At 36.6% G+C, this 24,236-nt stretch overlaps 1 protein-coding gene across 1 annotated transcript in view; it reads right to left on the reverse strand.

Annotated features, from left to right (window-relative positions):
• The window catches only part of LOC125689991 (protein eyes shut homolog), a 702,258-nt gene that overhangs the window by 406,424 nt on the left and 271,598 nt on the right, over positions 1 to 24,236 (reverse strand). Inside the window, exons 23-24 of the mRNA XM_048937860.1 lie at positions 3,035 to 3,206; positions 2,420 to 2,498 (exon numbers count right to left, since the gene is read on the reverse strand). Of these exons, the coding sequence (XP_048793817.1) occupies positions 2,420 to 2,498; positions 3,035 to 3,206 (251 nt within the window). The remainder of the gene's footprint in view (positions 1 to 2,419; positions 2,499 to 3,034; positions 3,207 to 24,236) is intronic.

Here is a 24,236-nt window from a genome sequence, read left to right on the forward strand (position 1 = left end):
GCTATCTACACCCAATACTTGCATATACCAAGGAACTGCAATGGAGTGCAGTGAACAGAATAGGCAAACAGGGCAGGGCACAGTAGTAAAGATGTGGCTTGTTAGTCTGTGCAGGCAGGGCATGCAGGAAGTACACAAGGCAGACCAATTTCTTCTCATTTGGGAGTGGCACTCAGTCATAGCAGTTTGTGCAGGCATGGCACTCTTCCTTGCTTGCAGGTGCACAACCAGAGGAAGCACTCTTGATCTCAGCTAACATGGTGATAGGCATTTGCATGAGGGCTATTCCAGTGCCCCTTCAGGGAAATCCCCAGAGATGTCTGATGCATTCGCCCAGAAATGGTAAAAAAGGAGACTTGTTCAAGTGGATGGTTGTACTGAGTGCCTTGAACCTTCTGCTAGCAATGAGGTAAGTACCTGCACAAGATGTACACATATATATGACCTTTCATGACAAGTGACTAAGCTTCATGAAGCAGTTAAAAGGCTTCATAGTTTTAGAGGCATTGAGAGATAGATAGATTAGTTGTTTAATAATTATATTCCAGTGACAGACAACAGTGAAAAGGCAGCAGGTTAGTCCTTGTTGACCTAAAATCAGGGCTACAATAAACATCCATGACACTCATAACCAAGACCTGCAAGAAGAAACCATATTGCAGCCAGAACTGGAAAGTGTAAAATAATAATAATAATAATAATAGTCACAGGATGTTCCATATGAACTTGGGGGAAAACTTTTTTACTTTGTGGGTTGCAGAGCACTGGAACATGTTGCCCAGAGAGACTGTAGAGTCTGCTTCTCTGGAGATATTAAAAGCCCTCCTAGACACTTTCCTGTGCAACCAATTGCAGAGAACCTGCTTCAGCAGGGGGACTGGACTAGATGATCTCCAGAGGTTCCTTCCAGCTACTACAATTCTGTGATTCTGTGAAATACATCAAGTGAAGAACATATTGAAGTATATTTACATGGATTCACATCTGATTTTTTTTAACAGAAATGCTGCCTGATTTCAGTCTAGAGGAAAACAATTTTAGAGCACCAGTCTAACGTGACTATCAAGATTTGCACACCTCTATTGAGTCAGAAAGCCTTGTTGATCTCTATAAGACTTGTAAAGTCATTATATATATCTGAGGAGGATGAATGAAATATTATAACCTTTAAAAATATGACATCTCCAGCATAGTCTAATCTGGGAGGCACTGTGCATGCAAATAGAATGAATATAAAAAAAAATGAAGCCATCACTCTGACAGATTATCACATGCATATGTATACTGTTTCTTTCTGAGAATTTCTAATCTATAATATTTTCAAACATATCAGTATGAAATATGGTTATCTTTTCAGTTTGATTTTATGCAGTTGTCTACAGGTCATTTAATCTCTTACTCTCTCAAAATGGAGGAAAGTGTAAATTACGGATGTTACCAGAAAAAATATTACCTAGGAGCATTCTGTATTAGCACTGGCAAGAGCTGATAATCATATAGACCTGCAATATCATATCATGATGCACAATCTGCTGAGTAGAATTACTTTGTCTCTTTTTTTTATTATTTTTTTTATTTTCTATGAAGGAAGTTCAAAGATAAGATTTCAGCCAGATTCACTCCTTTCGTGTGAATGCTATGTATTTTCAACAGGAAAATTAGAGACATAGCCATAGACATCCTCTATGTAATATAGGGCATTTTAGTTATCTAGTACTTCTAACTGTAATTAACATGCATAAATAAGTTAAAAAGAAGCTTGGATGACATTTTTGAATGCGTTTTTGGCAATTTAGAAGCACAATATTAAAAGCCAAATAACCCATAGGGGAAGGAAATCTCAAGCCATATTTTCTCTGAGACAAAATATGTTTAAAATACCAAGATCTGATTAAATCCAGTTTGGCGCAAAACCTAAAAAAGTCTGAATCAATGTAATACTTTCCTGAAAGTGTAGCCAATTTTCTAAGAGCTGTTCATTGTTCTGCCAGATGTAGTCACCTTCTACAAAGTTGTTCGCTGAGCATGGGAATCTTCATGGCATGAGTCATGCCTACTTTTAGTACAGAAAACTGTGTCTTGGGCTTTGCTATGCAAAGCTACAGCAAATAGCAATACAAAGAAGATAGTTATGTCTTTGCATCAAACTGAAAGAATAAATTATTTTCAGGGAATATTGGCATAGTTTGTTGTTACTTTTCAGATTAATCACTTGCAATTCACATGTTTAGGCGTATTGTTAATGTTCTTTCTAATGCCATTTCATATGAATAACAAATAACGAGCTTTTTGGAATGGACTTGGAACGACTGTCATGCATTTTCAATAACTGGACACATTCAGGAATTACCTAAAAAAAGTGAGTTTTAAGTAGCATATTACCCTTTCCTTTATAATAAAATAAAATTTGAAGACATACATTAATATTTATCTCACATCTTGAGCTGGTCCATCCTGCTTCACAAGAGCACTGATATCCATCAATGAGATCTATACATCTGAAATACAAAATAGCATTATTCAGATGAAGTTATGTAATTATAGATTCTGCACTTACAGTATTGTTCCATACATTTCAAAGTACTGCTCTGATGCAAATAATGAAATCAATGGGATTTTAATTAGGTTTTCTAATGGGTTTCAAATATGCGTTTTATTGGTGCTAAGGTGTTTTATAAGGGTCATATCAAAGACACCTTCTTATTTCAATCTACTGGTATGTAATGGATAAGGATTTGCTTTCAAGAATATTTAAGTCCAATTCACATTTCCTAAAAAACAGTTTGTGCTAATGGAACACAAATTAAAGAGGAACTGAGACAATATTACAGTATGCTACATTAGCTTAAGCTGGCAACATCTGTAATCTTTAAGTGTGATTGCACTCTTACTTTATGGAAAAAATAGCAAAAGAATATATTTGTCAACCTTCCCATGACATAATACTGTAATTACAAATTACAATATCATTTATAAATATTGCTACTAAAGTACTTTATCTTGGACATAATAATAACTAAGTAAAAATGGTCACCTTCCATGAAGACAAGGATCTGGCCAGCATTCATTAACATTTGTCTCACAGTTTGTTCCAATGAAACCTCTCCTGCAGTGACACTTGTAGGAATTGATGTCATCAATGCAACTTCCATTGTTTAGGCAAGGAGTAGATAAACATTCATCTGTATTTGTTTCACATCTATTACCTGTGCAAAAACAGAGCAGTTGTGACTGAGTTTTGAATTCTAAACTCAAAGCATCTAAAAGTTTATCTTTCACATTATAAATTCCAGCTAAACTATTTTTATTTACATACGTTTTTTAAATAGCTCATTATATTCATCAGCAAAGAATATCCCACCAGAATGGTGGTGTGTTTTTCTGTTTGTAGTTTTCCTGCAAATCAGTGCCACACATCTTCCATCTCAACATCTCAGTGTACTTTATGAAATACTGACTGACAATCAACATGTACCTAGGGATAATGCAAGATCATTATTCTGATTTTTCATGTGTATGGGTCAAGGGCAGTATGGAAGAGAGAAAAAGAATGGTTAATACAAGTAATTCAGTTTCAAGTCAAAATAATATTTGCTATTTTATACATAAATGTGAACAGTGCATGAGAAGTTCCTATAGCCTTTTCTCATTGCTATGCACCCAACTACTGGCAGCTTGTTTTTTAAGCTAATAAGAAGCATAAAGATTCCTTAACTTTTGCAAGTCCATGTATGAGCATAGATCATAAAAAGGAGCTTGGAATAAATCTATTAACACAGCAACAAATAGAATTTCTTTAAGATCACGGTAAATGATTCTTACCTAGTAAAGACTAACAGAGTAACTTTCATATTAATATGAATAACAGCCATTTACATTTAATGTACATATTTAACACACATATAAACTCAGATTCTGTTGCAAATTCTGTTGTTCAGATTGAAGAACATTTGAAGAAGCTGACATATCAATATATTGATTCTGAATGAGGGTTAAAAGTAATCACTGATATTACTTCCACATTCAGATATGCTTCCATTATTGCATACTCTGTTCAAAAAGAAAAACTTATAGTTATTTAGATGACTGACTAACATATTGAAATTAAATAGATTGTTATGTTATTCTGCTCCTGATCTACCCTTATTTATGCTACCAAAATGTCACTGACTTAATTTTTGCTTGAATTTATCAATGAATGTAATAGCAGTGTAGTGAAAATCCATAAGGAAGACATGTAGGAAGACAGTGCGTAATTCAACGTGTTAATAAATGATTATAAACATTAACTTTCAAAAGATAGCACACTATATGTAAAGATTTTCCTTTCCTGTAATTCATTTTAAGATTCAGCCTTGATATAATCTAATATATTTAATAATCATAATAAAAAGAATGTCATTAAAAGGACACAATTGCTATCAAATCTGCTACTGCTCATGAAAGTATTTGACAGATTAATTCTACTGCACTGCACCAACAGTTGCTTGATGAGGAAAAAAACAAAAACTTCTGATCAAAGTGCCAAATGAGTCATATTATTAAAGCAAATAAATGTGGGGTTTTTTTTCTACATACATATCATTTTGTTGAAATTAAAGTTGTCAGACTATATCCTCTCATTCCTAAACTTCTATATGGCAGTAAAGGAAAGAGGGCAGAATTCAGATAATAACTGTACTAGGGAAATCAAAGTCTAATACAGTCCCACAACTATTAACTATTTAAAAATCAAGTAGATTATTTAAGGTGTCTATACTGTCTTTATAATAGAGGAAGAGAGAAATAGACTCAAAGGATGACCTGAATCATTTGTCTTGAGGAAAGGGGGAGGGGAAGAGGAGAAATGAGGGAGAAAAGAGGAAGAGAAGAGAAAAATTTGCAAAAAGAAATTATCAGGCACAAATCAGTGATGAATGCCAGTGATGAAAAACTGGTTACTATCCAAAAATGATAAAAAAGAGCACACCACTCTCCACTGAATCTCTTCAAGGGGATGGGGTGGGGGAAGGGGGGGGGGGGGGGGAAGGGGGAAGAGGAAGATAGACAAGTGTCATTTTATGCTTAAGTTTTTTTTTAAGAATAGGTATCATGAGATATAATTAAGATTAGATTCTACTAAGAAAGACTAAGCCCAATGGAAGGAACAATAACGCCTTCTAGTGCTATCTCTATATTATGCATTTAGAAGGAAAACTTCAACAATATTAACAGGCAAAATGGACTTCTTATTTCCTGCTAGAATTAATATTTCAGAAATCTTAGGGAGCACAAGTCCATTTTGTTTTTCCTACTTTTAAAGGAGTTCGTGAGGTTTGCTGTGAATACAGATGATAATATGACAGTAAATACTTAACAGCGAAAACAAATAATTGTAACATTGGAAAAACAATTCAATAAAAAATAAAGTAAGCTATTTTGAAGTCTTTGTTCTAACAAAGAAAATAGATTCCTAGGTAGTAGGAACTAGTCCAAATGTTCTTGTTAAAATGGACTTATGAAAAATATACTTGATAATTTTTATAAAACATAATTTATATTCACATGCAAAAATCTATTCTTTGAATACAACACCCATATTCTAACCATACTCAGAGAGTGATTGTTAATGGCTCAGTGTCCAGATGGAGATTAATGATGAATGGTGTCCCTTAGAGATCAGTGCTGGGATGGATGTTCTTCAGAATCTTTATCATTGACATTAATAGTGGAATCAACTGCACCCTCAACAAGTTTGTGGATGACATCATGCTGTGTTGTGAGGTCAACAGGCTTGATGGATGAGATGTCATTCAGAGAGACCGAGACAGGATCAAGCAGTGGATCTAGGAGAACAAATCCAAGTGCAAGGTCTTGCAGTACGGGTTGTGGCAACTCCCACTATCAGTACAAGCTAGGAGATTTAGTAAAAAAGAAAAGATTTAGTACAGCCTTGCCAAAAAGGGGACTTGGAGGTCCTGGTGGATGGCAAGTTGGACATGAGCTAGCAACGCGTCCAGCCCAGAAAGCCAAATGTATCCTGGGCTGCACCAGCAGAAGCCAGTGGATCAAGGGAGGTCATCGTGCCCTTCTGCTCTACTCTGGTGAGACCTCATCTGGAATACTGCATCCAGATGTGAAACTCTCGGTACAGGAGAGACATAGACCTGTTGAAGCATGTTCAGAGAGCAGTCACAAAAATGTTCCAACAGATGGAACACCTCTCCAACTCAAACAATTCTATGGTTCTATGATTCTAATACTGTCTGAATAAATTGGGCCAAATATGCTCCTGGAATTAATCCCTTAGCTTCATTGGATGAATTCCTTCCATTATGAATAAAGATTATCATGTAAATTATTTCCAAGTGCAAAATGTACTAAATTTGTAATTTGCCACTTTATAGACACAAAAGAGTTGGTAATCATTCTTGACTGTAAGCTCTACAGTCTGTCATCCTCTTCCAGTGTGACTGACATTTAATTTGAAATACGTGTTTTTTTTAACTCCTGTTGAAAATTTTAATAGAAATCTGCTTGCTGCAGTATAAGTATTCTACAAAGTTGGTGTGAGAAACAGACTATAATGCCACAGAATTAGCACTTAAAACATTGTCCACGTGTTCTGTTTCATAGCTATGACTGTGCCACATGTGTTCAGGCAAAATGGGCTGAAGTGGAGTTCATGGAGCTCTGTTTAACAGAATTATAAACAACATCTCCAGTTATGCAAGAAAAAGGGACAGTTACTCCACACATGCCACATTTAAATGACTGATCACATCAGTGTTAACCTAGGGACTTGTCAAAGAGTCAGTGCTGCAGAAGGCAAGGAAATACCATAGATTGCAGAAAACAGTATGATGAAACAGTATGATTAACACTAACAAAACTAAGAGACAGCTATTTTCCTCCTACTCCTTCATCAAGGAGCACTCTGTTTCATATCTTAACACACAAATTTAGTAGTCCTTTTCAAGTGCTTTTTTTTTTTTTTTTTTTTTTTTTTTTTTAAATCTTCGATGCTCTTCATTAATTGGAGATGCCTCACACTTTCATGTTTCTTACAAATCACTCGTGGTATTCCTTATCTACATACTTATACAGAGTAAAGACTCACTTTTTCAACTGGAAACCCAAATAAGAAATTACCCTTCTCTGCCTTTTTTTCCCCACCAACTTTTCATGCAACCTAAAATCCTTTCCTCTTCTGATCTTTGGGTATTTAGTCTCAACCCTCTCCTCTGTCAAAAACAGACAAACAACAACAACAACAAAAAAAAAAAACAGTTATTTTTGCACATTCCTCTAATATCCAACTGAGATTTTACACACTGTATTCTACCCAAGTGAATAATCAAGCCTTTCATTTTATCATCTGAGTATTTAAGTACAGTAAAGTAAGAAGACTGAAATGGTGGTAAATCCTAGAAGACTCTCCTAGTTGCAAAAACATAGTTCTTCAATAGCTTTTACTTCTCAAAAGAACAGGGATGAAAGCAGACACTGGGAACATAATAATGAACCATACAACAAACACCACTGATGCACATGTGGGGTTTTTTAATTATTATTATTTTATATTTTTATTTTTTCATTTTGACTGTGATTTATGATGAATGCATTCATCCATTCTCTGTAACAGTTTGCTCAGAGAGGCTCTGCATTTCCCATCTCTGGAGGCACTGAAGGCCAAGTTGGATGGGATCATGGGCAGCCTGATCCATTGGTTGACAATCCTGCCCATGGCAGGAGGCATGGAATTAAATGATCTTGAAGGTCCCCTCCAATGTAAGCCATTCTTTTAATTGTTTTAATTACTTTTTGTGCTCAGATGTTGTGATTTTATGCCACATTTCTGAGAGTAAAAATATTTTCATTTTTGAAGCTATAGTATATATTCTGGTTTATAATAAGACATAAGAATATTTACATTAAAATATATATAAATAAATATAGAAGTATTCAATTTTTAGGGCTAGAAGTTGAGGAAGTTGCTAATGTAAAATGCTAAACATCTCCAGGAGTTTTTTACTGAGATTACAAAAATATTTGAGTGCTGTTTCAAGAAATTAAAACTTTGGGTTAATTACTTATAGTAAGTGGCTACATTTTAGTACAGAAGAGAAAGGAAAAGGAAGAAACACAAAATTTTGTGTGAATAAACTCATAAACACATTACTTGGAAGAGAAAAAAAAAAAAACATGGTAAAGAACAACTAGTTGCTGAGGACAAAACTGAAAATTTAATGCAATAGTAAATTAACAGATTATACTAATCTACACACAATATTGGAAAAGATGTAGCTACTTCTATGGTACTTAGAAGGTTCTTCACCAAGAGACTGGTTGGGCACTACAGCAGGTTGCCCGGGGCAGTGGTCATTGCCACAAGCTGCTGGAGTTTAAGGAGTGTTTGAACAATGCTCTCAGACATACGGTTTGACATTTGGGTCCTGTGCGGTTATAAGTTGAACTTGATGACTCTTGTAGGCCCCTTCCAACTCAGGAAATTCTGGAACTCTATGATGGTAAACAACTGTGTTTTGAATAACTTGTTTTTTTCCCTTTGTTTGTGGTCTGCTTTTTCCTTTTTTTTTTTTCTTTTTTTTTTTTCCTTTCTTATTCAACACTCTTTATCTGAATTCACAAGTTTTCTATAAAATACAGTGGTTCTTAAACATCATTTAACTATTGCTTCATCCTGCCTGTTGTGAGTGAATAAACTGTAACAAATGTTTTCTAGCTATATTGCAAGGAAAAACTGATAAGGTTGCTGAGCCTGATTTTGTTGATGTCATCTTAAGGAAGATTTAGTATAGCTTAGTGACTAATACCAGAGATTTAGATTTTCTCATTCTGTTGTATTTTGTGTTAGTAATAGATTTATTTCAGGGAATTATTTCACCTTTCTTGTATTAAGCCAAGTTAAATTGCTGTTGACTGCAGAAAGTTTGCTTGGTTGCTGTCTTAGATTATTTTTCTTTGTTTAGACAAGCTTGATATCCACTGTGGCTGGGAAAGTATAAAGAACTTTTAAAGTTAAGATTATACAACAGGAAACACTATAATTAATACAAAGAGGGATTAATCTGCTTGTTCTAGAACTTTTAAGACATTCTTTTTCATTAAATGTCACCTTTAGGTGTTAAGTAAATAGGCATAACTTTTCAAAACTATAGCTGTCCTTATAATTTAACACAAACGGAAAAAACATATGGATTAAATATGGAAACATATCCAGTAGTGTGTAATAGCTGATATCTAGACATCTGAACTCTAGATTAGACATTCAGGATAAGCAATCTGCATCAGGGAATTACTTGGTGCTTTGTACTGCCTATTCATAGAGAACATCAGATCTTTATGAACTGAACACCTTCTCCTAAAAAAAGTACAAATTTAAACATTCATAAACTTGTAAGATGTGAAAAGAAACACAGCATTTAGAGAGAGTTGAGAATTTAGTGATGCTTCTATTGATGTTTTATGAGTATCAAAAAGCTTCAGTATTAGTTTGGTTAAAATGGTTATACCAAAAATCTTCCCAAATTCTTATTAGGACCTGCTCCCTTCCGCTGGTGCCATGGTCCCCAATCCAAAGTACACCAAGGGCTGTTGTTCATCAGGCAGGGACCAGTGGCAGAGGTGTCACCCCCTCCAAAGAGGCGGCATACCTGGACCTGGAGCTACTACAGGGAAGCACCACCAACTGGGCTTTCATGCACGGGTTAAACCTGTGAAACATGGCTCAGGCAAAGGTCAAGCTAAGTCCCTGCACCACTGGCTCAGCACAAAGCTGAGGCATCCCCTTCACAAGGGCAGAAATCATATTTGTTGGGCTAAAAATGATAAAACCAGGCCTAAAGTTATCATAGTTTAGAATTATGATTCAGCTCATAGATAAGAAATTTACAGAAAGGGTTGGAAAAAAAGATAAATCTGTATCAGCAAAATCTATTCTTCTTTGAACTGGAAACATCATATTACACTGGAAACATCATAAGCAAAATGTCATAGTTGTCAATATTGCTAGAGTAGGTCACACTGCAGCTGGGCAAGATGCAAATATCAATTCAATATTTACAACATTTTAACTTTGATTCTAAGAACATGGGTTTTAGTATGAACAATTCCCTTATAAAAATTTAGGATAAACTTTTAAAGCTGAAAGATAACTAAAAAATTATACCTAAAGGTCTGAAATTTCTAAGAAGGAAGGCATCTGCTACCAGAAATAACAGTCTATAATTTTGTATTGTATGTATATATTTTCACTTCATCATATTTATTGCGTGCGTGTATATTTATCTACTCACATAGACAGACATACATAAGCATACAGAGAAATGCCCATGATCTATACAGCATATGTGCTGTATAAATGACCAATACAAAATACAGCACAAAATTAAAATTAAACTAATATAAAATTGGAAAGCTTTACTATTTTACTAAAGGTATCAAAAAAAGAAGTTCACTCTAAAAGAATATGAGCATAGCTTGGTGAAAAAATAGTATTCACATTTATTTTCATATCACACCAGAACCAGAATGCCTCCACAATATACTAATTTTATGATTATTATTACAGCCTTTGATTTTCTTCTCTGTTAAGCACATTTTATGTAGTCTTTAATATTCCTATTTAAAGCTGAAGTACTTATGCTTTATTTTCTACTCAAATGAAAATAGAAGTCAGTACAAATATCTACTTAAAACTGAAGTACTTATGCTTTATCTTTCACTTGAATAAAAATAAAAGCCAGTACAAATATGGCTAAAAACTCAATGTGTCATTCTCTTCTTGGGACACAAGGAATCACAATTACCACTCCTATGTAATGTAATATTTCCATTACACTTTAAATGCGCTATTAGAAATGAGACAATGCTGTCCTTGGTGGTTTTTTGGACCTAACTCCACATTGAGCTGCTTGGTCTGATCTCTTGGCTACCATTGCTGTCAGCAAGAGTTTGGGCTAGAGACCTCACAAGACCCATTCCAATATGAATTATTCTTACTCAAGACTGAAATTTCCTTCGTTGCTTGACCCTAAGCCTGATTAGAATCATAGAATCACAAAGTTGGAAATGACCTGCAAGATCATCTAGTCCAACCATCTTCTCATTATCATTGCTACCACAAACTAAAGCCGAGCATCAACCAACACCCCCAGGTCCCTTTCCTCTTCACAATCACCCAGCCATTCGTCCCCAGGTCTACAACACTGCATGGGGTTGTTGTGGCCAAAGTGCAGGACCTGACATTTGGCCTTGTTGAACCTCATCCTATTCACCTCAGCCCAGCAATCCAGCTTATCCAGATCCCTCTGAAGGCCCTCTCTACCCTCAGGCAGATCAACACCACCTCCCAACTTGGTGTCATCTGTAAACTTACTGAGGGTGCACTCAATCCCCTCATTTAGGTCATCAATAAAGGTATCAAAGAAGAGGGGCCCCAGTACTGACCTCTGGGGGACACCACTTGTAATGGGTCACCAGCTGGACTTCACTCCATTCACCACTACTTGCTGGGCATGGCCCTCTAGCCAGTTTCTTACCCAAAGAAGGGTATATAAACAGGCAGCCAGTTTCCCCAGAAGATGCCTGTGAAGGACCATGTCAAAGGCTTTGCTGAAGTCTAGGTAGACTACATCAACAGCCTTTCCCTCATCTACCAAGCTGGTCACCCAGTCATAGAAGGAGAGGAGGTTGGTCAAGCACGACCTGCCTTTCATGAACCTGTGCTGGCTGGGTCTGATCCCCTGGATGCCATGCACATGTAGTGTGATCTCACCCAAGATGATTTCCTCCATAACTTTCCCTCGCTACCTACCTCTCCCTTCTGGACTTGCTCTGCGCTCTACCATGATGCCAAAGAAGAACAAAGGTGTCTGCCATCAGATTCCTCACTACGGAATTCCTGCGTGCTGATGGACTCTCCTGGGCCTGCTACCTGAATCCTGCTGCTTCCTGCTGTATTGGCTCCGCGACTGCCTCCTGCTGCCTGCTTGCTGCTCAAGGCTGGCCATGCTGCTGCTGCTCTCCCCCCAGCTGCTTTTGCCTCGGACCTTCAAAACATCGTGCAAAGGGACCGCTGCTGGATCCTGGTGGTGACTATCCTTGCTTTACGCGATTCTTGCTTCTTTCCTATCTTTTCTATCGCCCTCCTTCCCTTCCCTGTCTCCCTGATTAGGATTTACAATAAACTGGTTGGACTAACATATGAACCGTTGTTTCTTCTCATGCCGGGTATATAGATAATAAAAGAACCTCCTCTCCCTCCTATAAATTGGAGCGAGAAAATGGCTGAGAGCGGCTTGGGGCAATCACCCCTGCCAGCTCCATCAGCACCAGAGGGTGGAGCCCATCTGGTCCCATGGACTTGTGACAGTCCAGATTAAGGAGGAGCTCTCTGACTGTCTCCACCTGAATCGCTGGGGGCATATTCTGGGAACAGCATCCCAGACTTCCAGATCAGGGCGTAAAATGCCTGGAGGATAACTGGTCTGGCTATTAAAGGCAGATGTAAGGAAGGCATTGAGGACCACAGCCTTCTCCTTATCTTCAGTGGCCACATTTCCTGTTGCATCAAGTATAGGATGAAAATTCTCCTTCGTTCTTCTTTTACCGTTGATATATTTATAAAAGGATTTTTTATTCTTTTTTACTGCAGTGGCCAATCTGAGTTCAAATGGCAAAATGCAAAGGATCAAAGGTATGCAATGGGTCAAAGAAGCAGATGACAGTGCAACAAGAATTTGGTTACATGGAAAATTAGCTGTAAACAAGCATGAACTTAATTCCTTCATTTTCAACATTATTATGATATTTAAGAATACTATCTGGTCAAATCCTACTTCCTCCAAAAAGTTGCAAAAGAAAGTCAGTAAAGAAGTTAGGCTGCTTTTATTCCTTTTAGATTGATGTTAAAAACGTACTGAGACTCCATGCAGGCAAGATGGTACAGAAACTTGAAAACAGGAACAAGAAATAATTACTGATGAGAAAAATGTATTAGAATACAGTTATGCTTTGAGCAGTGTGCTTAAGCAAGCATGTTTGATTCATTTAAATACTGTAGCACAATACCTTTTCTATTTATGCCAAATGAGAATTTTGCAATTTACAACAGTGTTTTAGAGAGACTGTGGGGAAATAAAACAGATCAAAGTCACATAATTGGAAAGACCTGAAGAGCTGCCCCACACACTTTTTCATTAGAAACTAGAAACAAACAATTGAATGGCTAAGAAAACCAGTAGATTTTTAGCAGGGAACGCTAGCCGATTTTATTTCAATGAATAAAATAGTTTTTATGCAGTCATCTACTTTTCTGAATCCTTTTGAGGTTAAGACAGTTTGCTGGCAAAGACAGCTTTAGAGAACCTAAAAAATCCGTGATGCTATCACTGCTATGCTCTTCAGAAATACAAAGAAGCACAACATTAGGGTAACTGTTCTAACATAGAGTATGCTGTGTTCTGCTAAGTGAAACACTCCCCCAGCAGTCATTTGTTTTGCCATTTAACACTACGACTGATTGAAACATCCAGTAATGACTTGTTTTTATCTAAATGGTTCCTGGTCATGACATTTTCTCAATACCTAGCAAAAGAAAGAAACAATATTATAAATCACTATTAAAACATTCTTATTTCACTTATTATCATTTAGAAATACAACAAAAACTTAATGTAGAAGATTTAGACATTAAATACATTTACAACTTACAGAAAGCTCAAAGAAATACTGCAAAATCACAGAAGAATAGACTGGCATTATAATGCATAATGTTCCTCTGTGTTGTTAATACTAAAGCTGCTTAAAAGTTCCTTTTTCATTGTATCTGTAGCAGAGCAATTTGTGTGGAAATTGAGATTTCAATCCCCTGGGTCTTTGTAACTCTTACAGAATAGAAACTCCTTCAGGACATGCAAAGTAGTATGCTTGAATATATTCAAAGACCATTCCAAAGATAGACTTGCTGAAAAGCACAGTGCCTTCCCCAGCTAGCAGTAACAACAGTATTACTACACATCAAGTCTCTAACAGCTGTATCAGTGTTTTTCCAGATTTGTTTCAGGTATAACATGGGTATAATTTAGGCACACTTTTAGGTCTTGAAGCCCTTAGATAATTTGAATTCTCTCCTAATCATAGATTCATAGAATAGCTTGAATTGGAAGGGAGCATAAAGACTGTCCAGTTCCACCCTCCCCTGTCATGGGAAGTGTTACCACCCAGTAGATCAGGCTGCCCAGGGTTTAAAAGTGTCCTGGGATGGGGCATCCACAGCTTCAATGGGCAGCCTCACCAGCCTTCTATGCTAGCTCCTCACCACACTCTGATTAACAAATTTCTTCCTAACATATAGTATAAATCTCCCCTCTTTTACTCTAAAGATATTTCCCCTTGTCCTGTCATTACTAGACTATGTAAAAAGTCAGCCCCTCTCCTGCATATAAGCTCCCTTCAAGTACTAGAAGGATGCAATGAGGTCTCACCAGTGCCTTTTCTTCCCTAAACTAACCAAGCCCAGCTTTTTGAGCCTTTATTCGTAGGAGAGGTTCTCCATCCCTTTCATCATTTTCGTGGCCCTTCTCTGGACCCTCTCCAACAGCTCTGTATTTTTCCTGGGGACCCCAGGCCTGGACACAGTACTCCAGATGGGGCCTCACAAGGGCAGAGCAGAGGGGGACAACCACCTCCTTCACCCTGCTGGCTACCCCTTTTTTGAGGCCTTCTGGGCTGCAAGCACACAGTGCTGGCTCATGTCTAGCTTTTCATTCACCAACCCCACAAATCCTTCTCCATAGGTCTGGTCCCAGTGAGTTCTAACAAGTTACTGTAACAGACAATCTCTTGGACATTTTTACTAGATGGTCCTATCCCAAAAATTTAAGGTCAAAAAAATCTTGAGGGAAGAACTCATCTGCTTTAGCATGAAACACAGATCTAATTGACTATGATAAGATAAATTAGAATTTTAGTAACTTCAATTTCTTTAGCTGGAAATTGTCTCTGTTTTATTAAATTATTCTGTTGCTTTAAATAGTATGTGTGTGTCATAAGAAAGGTGCATATAGTACATATAGTATCATGATCAAAAACACAAGTCTAGCCATAGAATTTCAAAGCAGCACTTCCATAATTAGGATGGAATGTTTAATAGTGATTTTGCTCTTGTGATAGTTTTCTGGAGGAACAGATTTTTAAAAATATTCTTAGTAGTGCTATGATTTCTTTGATAGTCCCTTTGTGGCAACAACATAAAAATCACAAGAATTATGCCAATATTCTAGTAGACAGAAATTACTAGCAGAAGAAAGGTTCAAAATTTTTACCAATCATTCTCATCTATGTATTTATGGAAAGTGATACTTCTAATCTTCAACTTTATCAGACCAACATCTTACCTTCTATTAGCTAAATCAGAGTAGGAACATAGTAAAATTGGTTTCAAACTTCCATTTTAACAGTACCTCCTAAGTATTACCAACATATAAATACTAGACATATATTCTGCCTAGGAATTAACTGCCTTATCAGAAAGCCTGGACACATACCAGAGGATTTTTCCGTGCTAGATTTGACATAGGCTACACTCACAGCTTGCTGGTATTAAAAACACCTTAGATATAGACAAGTAAAATTTGAGCTCCAACAAAGAAGTAAGTTATGGAAGATGAGTTCAGGTCACAGAGAAAGGTTTCATCATTATGGTTTAGCTAATCCAAATAACCTTGCGCTTGAGAATTACGGTTCACACATAGGCATTTACTTGCAAAAGCTGCCGTGTACTAAGTTATTTCTGTATTAAACTAGAAGCATATCAGCTACTAAATTTAAAGTATTCTACTTGGCAGCCTCAGCAAAATCCATAACTCTGAGGAAACCAACCTTTCCACAAAATCCACATGGGAGACAAGTACCTAAGGACTTCAGAAACCTGTAAAAAGGGAAAGAACTACCAGTGCATGCCTAAGCAGTGTAATGCAGTAGAATGTTAAGAGTTCCTAAGAAATATGTTCAAAGAAGTAGCTCTGGAAGGTCAAAAGCACTTTAATCTTGTTAGTATGGCATTATATCTGGCTTTACTGCCACATTTCAAGAGGCTGGGGCTGACACACCATGCTGATGCAGTTAAAATCTTTTTACGTTCAATATAGCTGCAAAATCTTGGTTTGTGACGTGCAGTATGTTCACTGGTGCTCATTACATGAGTTTAAGCAATCACCTTCCTTCATTTTCACTAAATATTAACTTTTTCCAAATCTTTCCAAAATTGCTAGCTTTGGAGCAAGAATGTTTCACATAGCCTGCATATATGGCATATACTGGATTGGATATGTACTGGTAATTTTGTTTTGAATTTTTTATTTTTTATTTTTTATTTTTTTCTCAGTATAGAATCATAGAACAATAGAATAGCTTGGATTGGAAGGGACTCCATGGATCATCAAGTTCCAAACCCACTGCCACAGGCAGAGCCATCAACCTCCATATCTAATACTAGTCTAGGATGCCCAAGGCCCCATCCAATCTGGCCTTGAACACGTCCAGTATCCACAATCTCTCTGGGCAGCCTGTTCCAGCACCTCACTTCTCTCTTGGAAAAGAACTTCCTCCTGATATCCAACCTCAATCTTCTCTCCCTCAACATAAAAACATTGCCCCTTGTCCTACTATTATCTACCCTTGTAAAGAGTTGACTCCCCTCCTATTTGTAGGCTCATTTTCGGTACTGGAAGGCTGCAATGAGGTCACCTCACAGTCATCACTTCTCCAGGCTGAACAAGCCCAGATCCCTCAGTCTGTCAGTAGAAGTAATTAATATTTAATAGACAAGCTAAAGACACAGAGAAGTGTAGGAGAGAATGAATCAGCATAATCCTACGTTATGCGCAAGAATCAGAGCTGAGACTTTGTTCTGGTCAATATGGAGCGATATTATGGAGTTAGTGACCTCTGTGAAGATGCAGAAAGCTTGGATAAAAGTCTGAGTGAACCAAAACTGAGATTTTCTCCTAGTCATTAATTGCTTTGTGTGGTGAGTACAGCAAAAAATAGGTGTAGGTTGTCACATACGCGTAACTGAATGAATACAGTGATATCTTTATGATTATAACATGGTGCCTTCTACAAAGATGCTATTCAAAATTCAGCATCACTTCTCTTCAGCACTCAACAATAAGAGGCATAGTTTGTTCTGTTCCTCTTTTACTGACTTGTATTAATCCAGTAAGAGAAGCTGTATCTGTTTGAAGATGAATAGTAACTAACTACACAGCACATAGGTGAAATCACCTTAGAAATACTGTAATACACAGTCAAATTTCACAGTAATGAACATAAAGAACAAACACTTCACTTTTAGATGTTCCTTGGCAATAGACAAGGATTTTTTTCCCTAAAGGTATAGATCTGTAAGCCAAAAACAATTATATTTCACTAAATAAGGAGAGTGTACTGTCATCCAGGTTCCTAATCACCAGTTTCAATTTGTAAACACAGTGAGAGTCACTGTTGCTGAACAGTCACTACAAATAGGTTGTAGAATCACATATTTTGAGCTTAATCTGTAAGTGTGTTTGCAGCTTCAAAGCAGTGATGTTATTGAACAGCTAAGAATCCTGTTCGTAAGAAAGAAATAGATAGTTATTGAATTTACCTACTTAATGATTGGAGAATTCGCATGTACTACAGAGACCTTTCTTACGAACAGGATTCTTAGCTGTTCAATAACATCACTGCTTTGAAGCTGCAAACACATTTATCTAGCTGTCTAGTTGGAAGTCCCTGCTGTATGGCATACTAGTCTTGACAGACCACAAAAATCTTTCTTCTAAGAATTTATTCTATGCACTGGTCTATCTTCCCCTATTGCTGATGTTGTAGTTACAAGATCTGAAGTAGAACTGTCAAAGGGTTACATCCAAAAAGTGACTTTAGGTGGCTAAAAATTAGGCATGATAATGTAACCATGGGTGCTTTGTTTCTGTTCTGGCATTCAGATCACTGGGCCACATCTACAAATTCTTCTATTTCATTCCTGTAGTTCAATACCCAAAGCATTGCATCTTGGGATGCTGAGAAAACTGGCTTTATCCTTGGAAAGCTGCTTTTAATCAAGGCTGAAAGTGTATGCAAACTTGAAAGTTCTCATTCTGAAAGGGTGGTCCCCAATCACTTGCAGAAGACAAACATTGTATTCACCTCCCACCCATAAACCAGAAAGATTATCTGGGGAACTACAGGCCAATCAGCCTCACATCAGTCCCTGGAAAGATGATAAAGTGAAGATATTTCTGGAGACCTGAAAATAGTGACTGGAACAGTTAGCATAGAGAAAACCATGCCTGATCATCTTGTTTGCCTTCTATGATGAAATGACTAGGTTTTTGGAAGAAGAGAGAGAGGTGAAGGTACAAATCTTAATTTTTGCACAGCTTTAACACTGAATCGGTGTTCTTGTACCCAAGTTAAGTTGTTACAGTCTGGAAGGGTGGACAATTGGATGGCTATAACAGTCTGAATGATTGGACTAGGAGAGATTATTTTCTATCTGGAGGCTGATTATCAAATGCATTACCTTAGACTTGGCACCACTAGTCTCAGAAACCTGAGGGAGGCCTGAGAATGAACTAATTAAATAGTAAAAAAAAAAAAAAAAAAAAAAAAAAGACAGTGAGTAACTCAGTTTTCCATGTCTTTTGTCTCCAGTTCCACTCACCACTCTGAATAATATATTCTTTTTCCTTTGCCTTACTTTTGCTGATGGTGTACATCCAGAAGGATTCCTTCCCCAGTCTTCTCTACACTCAGCTCTACCTGAGATCAACTCTGAGCATTCAGACAATCATTCTCTAGCCACCTCAGGGAGCCCACCTTGCTCCTTCTGTCGTATGTGCTTCTTTTCTGCATCATGGCTCAGTCGGATATTCCCTTGCCATGTTTTCTTGCAGCTCTTCTCCTTGATCAGGGATGAATGGTAACTGGAACAAAACTGCTACCAGACTAAAGTTTAATTGGTCAAGGAATGGCTTAAGGCTTTAGTTAGTAGAGTTTAAGCACTTTGAAAGTTAAAAGCAAAGTTTATTTCCAGATCTTGACTTTCTTGATATGCAGTACTCTTGTATGTTTCTTTTATGCCAGAAAATCTTCTGAATGATGTTGAAACTCAGCAAGTACAGCAGAATGTGCATCCTCTTTTCCTTAGAAATCAAAGAAACTTACAGCATGGACATTACAGCACTTCTCAGGAAAATTGATAAGGTGAGTTTTCCTCTTCAAGGTGGGAGTTTTCACTGGACCAACATCGATGTGAATGCTCTAATTATTAAACTAAAAGACATATACCACTACCTCTAGCCACTTCTGTCAGCATACATGTTAGATTTGTTCTCAGCACATCAATCACTTTTGGATTCTTTAGATACTCAAGCTGTATCTCCCTTTGATGTCTCAGGGAGCACTCCATGAGATTCCTTCCCTCTGACTCTTAAGTAGATGAGTCATTCTTTTAGCCGTGTAGTTGCTCTTCTTCCTTTGTATATCAATAGCAAGTAGCAAAGACAGAGCTCTGAAGACTCAGATGTAATCGCTGCCTGTTAGTTGGCAGCAGAAAGGTGTAGAAACAGCTGTGAAGGTCAGAAAGATAAACCAAACTTTTCTTTTTTTGTTAAGTCTGCATAAAAAACAGAACAGAGTTTTCTTTGCCAGGCAGACAAAATAAACGGCAGGTTTTAAGGCTCAGGATAAAAAAAAAAAACACAAACAACTGGGCTTCAAACCCAAAATTATAGATAGAAGAAGATGAAGTAAAATTTAAGCCAAGGTTTTGACCTAATTTAACATAAAACTTAAAGGTCTTCTTAGTTACTTCCAAATGTCAATTTGTACTATGTTATAGTGAAAAAAGTCTATGGGGGGTACTGTCTGACATTAAAAAGCTAGCTATTTGAATTTAAGAAATAACTACTGTGCTCTGAAGAAAGGATGACTAAACTTTCACAGCAATAAGTGTTTTCATGGTACTTACATCACTTTTGGCATTTTTTTAAATCACATGTCTAATAATTGGCTGTTTGAATCAAAATTTTGAATTTGTGTACTTGTTTTATACACATCATGTTTTAACCTTTAAATCCCTGTTTTTTTGTTTTGGATTTGTGTATCAAGGTGTTGTATAGGGGAGCTGCAGGTGGAGTGGGGAAGAGGCTGAGACTGCTTTGTGCTGGATGCAGCTGGTTGTAGCCTACTCAGCAATGGACCTACTAATGGACATAGTTGCTAGCGATGCCTCTGCAAAAGTGCATTTAAGAAAGGGAAAAAGACTGCACAGGCAGAGTGAGGAATGAGGGAAAAAGTAGCGTAGGAAACAGTTCTATGAAGAGCAAGTTCAGAAAAAAAGGAGGGAAAAGAGTAGTCCAGGCAGCAGAGCAGAGATTTCTCAGTAGCCCATGTAGGAGCCCACAGTACAGCAGTGAGGTTCCCCTGCAACCTTCAGAGAGAACCGTGGCAAACCAGAAATTCAGACTGCAGCCCATGGAGGAGTCCCACACATACAGGAACCAAAGAAAACTGTGAGGAGTAGGGAACAGTAGAGAGGAGCTGTTAAGAAATTACTGCACCTACAATTACTCTGCGTTGCTTGGAGAGGGGAAAATAAGAGTAATTGGGGAATTATATTGACCCAATGAAGAACTGGGGTGAGAGAAACATGATAGGTTAATTTCTTTACTTCTGACCATCCAAAAATCTTAATTGGCAATAATATCAGTTTTGCCTAAATTGAGTCTGTGTCACCTGTGATTATAAGAGGTAAATGACCTCCCTGTCTTTTTATTTTGACGATGAGCTTTTTCAGCTTACAATCAACCATTGGCAACAACAGCAAAAAGCCACCATAGTATTTGGAAGGTATCTCAGAATTATGTAGTTAACCTCAAGAAGAAAAAAAAAAAAATCAACAGGAAGAACAGACTTACAAATTAGTAAATCTGTCAACGAGTGCAGTGAGAATATTTGTTAAACCGAGAATCCTTCCAAGTGAAGCAAGAAAACATTGCACAAAACAATTCTCTAGGTAAAAAAACTTGTATTCTAATTAAATTCATTCTGCAGCAGACTTGGTGGCCCAATCACTTACAGTTTATACTTCAATATAAAATCATTTTTTTGCAAACATGAAAGAATATTTAATTTGAGGCATGTCTGTGTTTTCTGGATTGTACTTAGACATAACGTTGTTCAGAAGATAAAATGTAAAGAAAAAAAGGATTAACACCTTAATCATGAAAAAGTATTTAAGTGTAAGTGATCATCATACATTATGCTTAGTTAGTTATTACTTTGTTATATTGCACAGCTGAGGCATGAGCTATATTAATGTTTTAATTAGTTGGTTTTTTTTAAATATACTCTGTGGAAAACGTATGTATTTTTTTCTTGACATTTACATAATTGTATATCAATGCACGTTCAGAATGGAACATTACATTAATTTGGATTAATGAGGATATAGTCACGCTTAGTTGATTACAGTTCATTATTTCAATTTTAATTTTAATTCCACAATGAGTCACTTGAGTTCTACTTGTTTCATTGTACCTTTAGTTTCCATAACAAATGCTTAGTCTGTCAAGCCAAAATTACATATATGAAGTAGCTTTTGATTTTGATTTCCCTTTTAGCTATCAAAATTTTAAACACATTCCTCAAAGTTTGTATCCACCAGAGAAGCTGGTGATGGGCAAAAGGCTGGGAAAAGAAAAATATGTCTGCTCACCCAAACAGACCAAAGGAGATTCTCTACACCATACAGAATACCAAGCTCAGCAGTAAAAATGAAGATAAATGAGGAGGAGAGAGTGCATTCATTTAGGAAGCCTTAAAAGTAGCTGGATATCACCTGCTGATGGGAAGTAGAGATTTATTTTCTTTGCCTCCATAGAAGTTTTTTTTCATCATACTTTGTCCCGGCCCTGCTTAAAAGAGGGAGAGAGAGAGCCTGGGCACCTGACCTGCGTGGCTGAACAAGTCAGACAAAAAAGCAGAGTGCAAGAGGCAAAAGGTAGATCAGATAGATCAGGCGGCCTGCAAAAATATGGAATTGCCATCCAATCTTGCTAGGATAGGATTAGGAAAGCCAGAGTTGACCAGTAGTTGAATCTGGCAGGGAAATTTTATAGCAACAACAAGGGATTTGACAAGTACATTAAAAAAAGAAATATTTTTTCACTTTAGTCCTTACATATTCAGTGCCATCAATATGATTGAAGAGGTGTATTTTTAGTTGAAAAATTAATAGAAAATTTATTAGGTTTTTTTTTTTGGTTTTTTTTTTTGTTTTTTTAACTTGTAGTAAAGCATTCCTTTAACTCTAAAATAAATTTGGAGGGCTATTTTCTAAGCAAGCACGATTTTCAAGTGTGAAATTCAATTTTTCATGTTTTATTTACAAAAACAATTTTTCAAAGATTACAATATTTTTGCTTGTGTTGCTGCTTCTATTTTGGCAAGAATCAGGCCAATTGTACTTATCACTTTTTCAAACACTTTCAGTTGTCTTAAATCTGTTGGTAGCTCAATTATATTTGCCTCTTCCCATTCCTGGCTGCATAAATCATGAGTGTAAACTCCATTTGAGTCTTTAAAGACCATTCACTCAGTCTTAAATTGTGGAAGCACACAAAGGAAAAAGTATTCAATTAGCATCTGGAAGAGAGTAGAATTCAACATGTACGAATGAAGCACTTGCCATTCTTTCTTCAGTTTTAGATGAATACACCTAATACCTATTTATGAGCCATCTAAGCCTAAGCAATATAATCTGCAGAGGTTAAATAAAAAACATCATAAGAACTTGAAGACTGACTCAGTTGACACTAAAGGCACTCAGGGAACGATTAAGTTACCTAAAGTTGGCTTACTGTGCTGTATGGGTTCCAATACTACAGTGTAAATCTTGTAGTTATTTAGGTTCCATGGGAAAGGAACGACTTTCTGGAGCTAAAGACAAAATAGAATGCACTGGGAGAAACGTAAGACAGCAGACGAGATCCTTGTTTAGGCAAGATATCTTGATGCCATGATCTGACAGCAGAACAGATTGCTAAAATCCTTTGATTGCACAATTCTTATTTCAAATTTACAAAATTACTGAAGAGTAGAAGGACGCCTTTCTTTAAATTGACACATAGTCTTTGTTCATAGTGGCACTAAATGTATTTTTTTTGCAGTATCTGTTTCAGTGTAATTAACAGGAATATTTCACAATCATATCACATTTCAGAAACTGTACTGAACATATTTTAAAAGGTATGTACTTCCTGTAGAAAAGAAAAAAATAATGTATAACATTGCTTTTCAGTATTTGCAATCTGATTTCATACTTAGGTGTAGTAAACTAGAATCATAGAGTCAGAGAATCATTCAATCATAGAAAATCCTAAATTGGAACAGAATCAGAATGATCATCAATATATATTTCTGAGTAGGATTAAATATGATTTGTGATCATTTTTGAGATTGAATCTGTTCCTTCTGGGTCTTAAATGATATCCTCTTTTGCCACCCTTCCCTGTACTAGCAATTCCTATTTATCCTATTTATTTATTTTTTTGTAAATGTCATGTGTCTTGAATCATAAGGAATTAGACAGTCTGGCTAATGACACAACTTCATAACAACAACAACAACAAATCCATTAAGACAATATTATCTCCAATTGAGAATGATATGGTTATATTGCTATATGGGAAAAATGGAAAAGGGTCAGGTTAACATATTTGACTAAGTATCAGGGTTAGGCAGAAATCCAATTTTCAATACTACTCTCCAGGAATTAATTATTTTTATAATTAGTAAACAATGAAGATGGCAATATTAGAAGCAAAAAAACTCCAACATTAGTATATTCTTAGACCCTTGGACAACTCACTAATACTCATTCTACAGCACAGCATATTCAAGTGGAATATTCCCAACACATTGACTCATATAATCTAATTTCACTGAAGTCTGCTTCGCAATTCTGGGGAGCAGTGCCTTTGTCTGAAAAGACCTTGCTTTGAAATCAAACTAACTTTCACTTGATGCTGGGCCTTTAAACTTTCTTGTAGATTATGTTTGCTTTCAAACAGAAATTGAAGATGCTGCACATACAGCTTTGCATCTTCATTTTAAACCCTTATTACCTGTCAGATTTCTGAAAGCAACTGATTCTCCAGACTCTCTGTATTGGGTGA

The sequence above is a fragment of the Lagopus muta genome, chromosome 2 (assembly GCF_023343835.1).
Source record: "Lagopus muta isolate bLagMut1 chromosome 2, bLagMut1 primary, whole genome shotgun sequence".
Lineage (NCBI taxonomy): Eukaryota > Metazoa > Chordata > Aves > Galliformes > Phasianidae > Lagopus > Lagopus muta.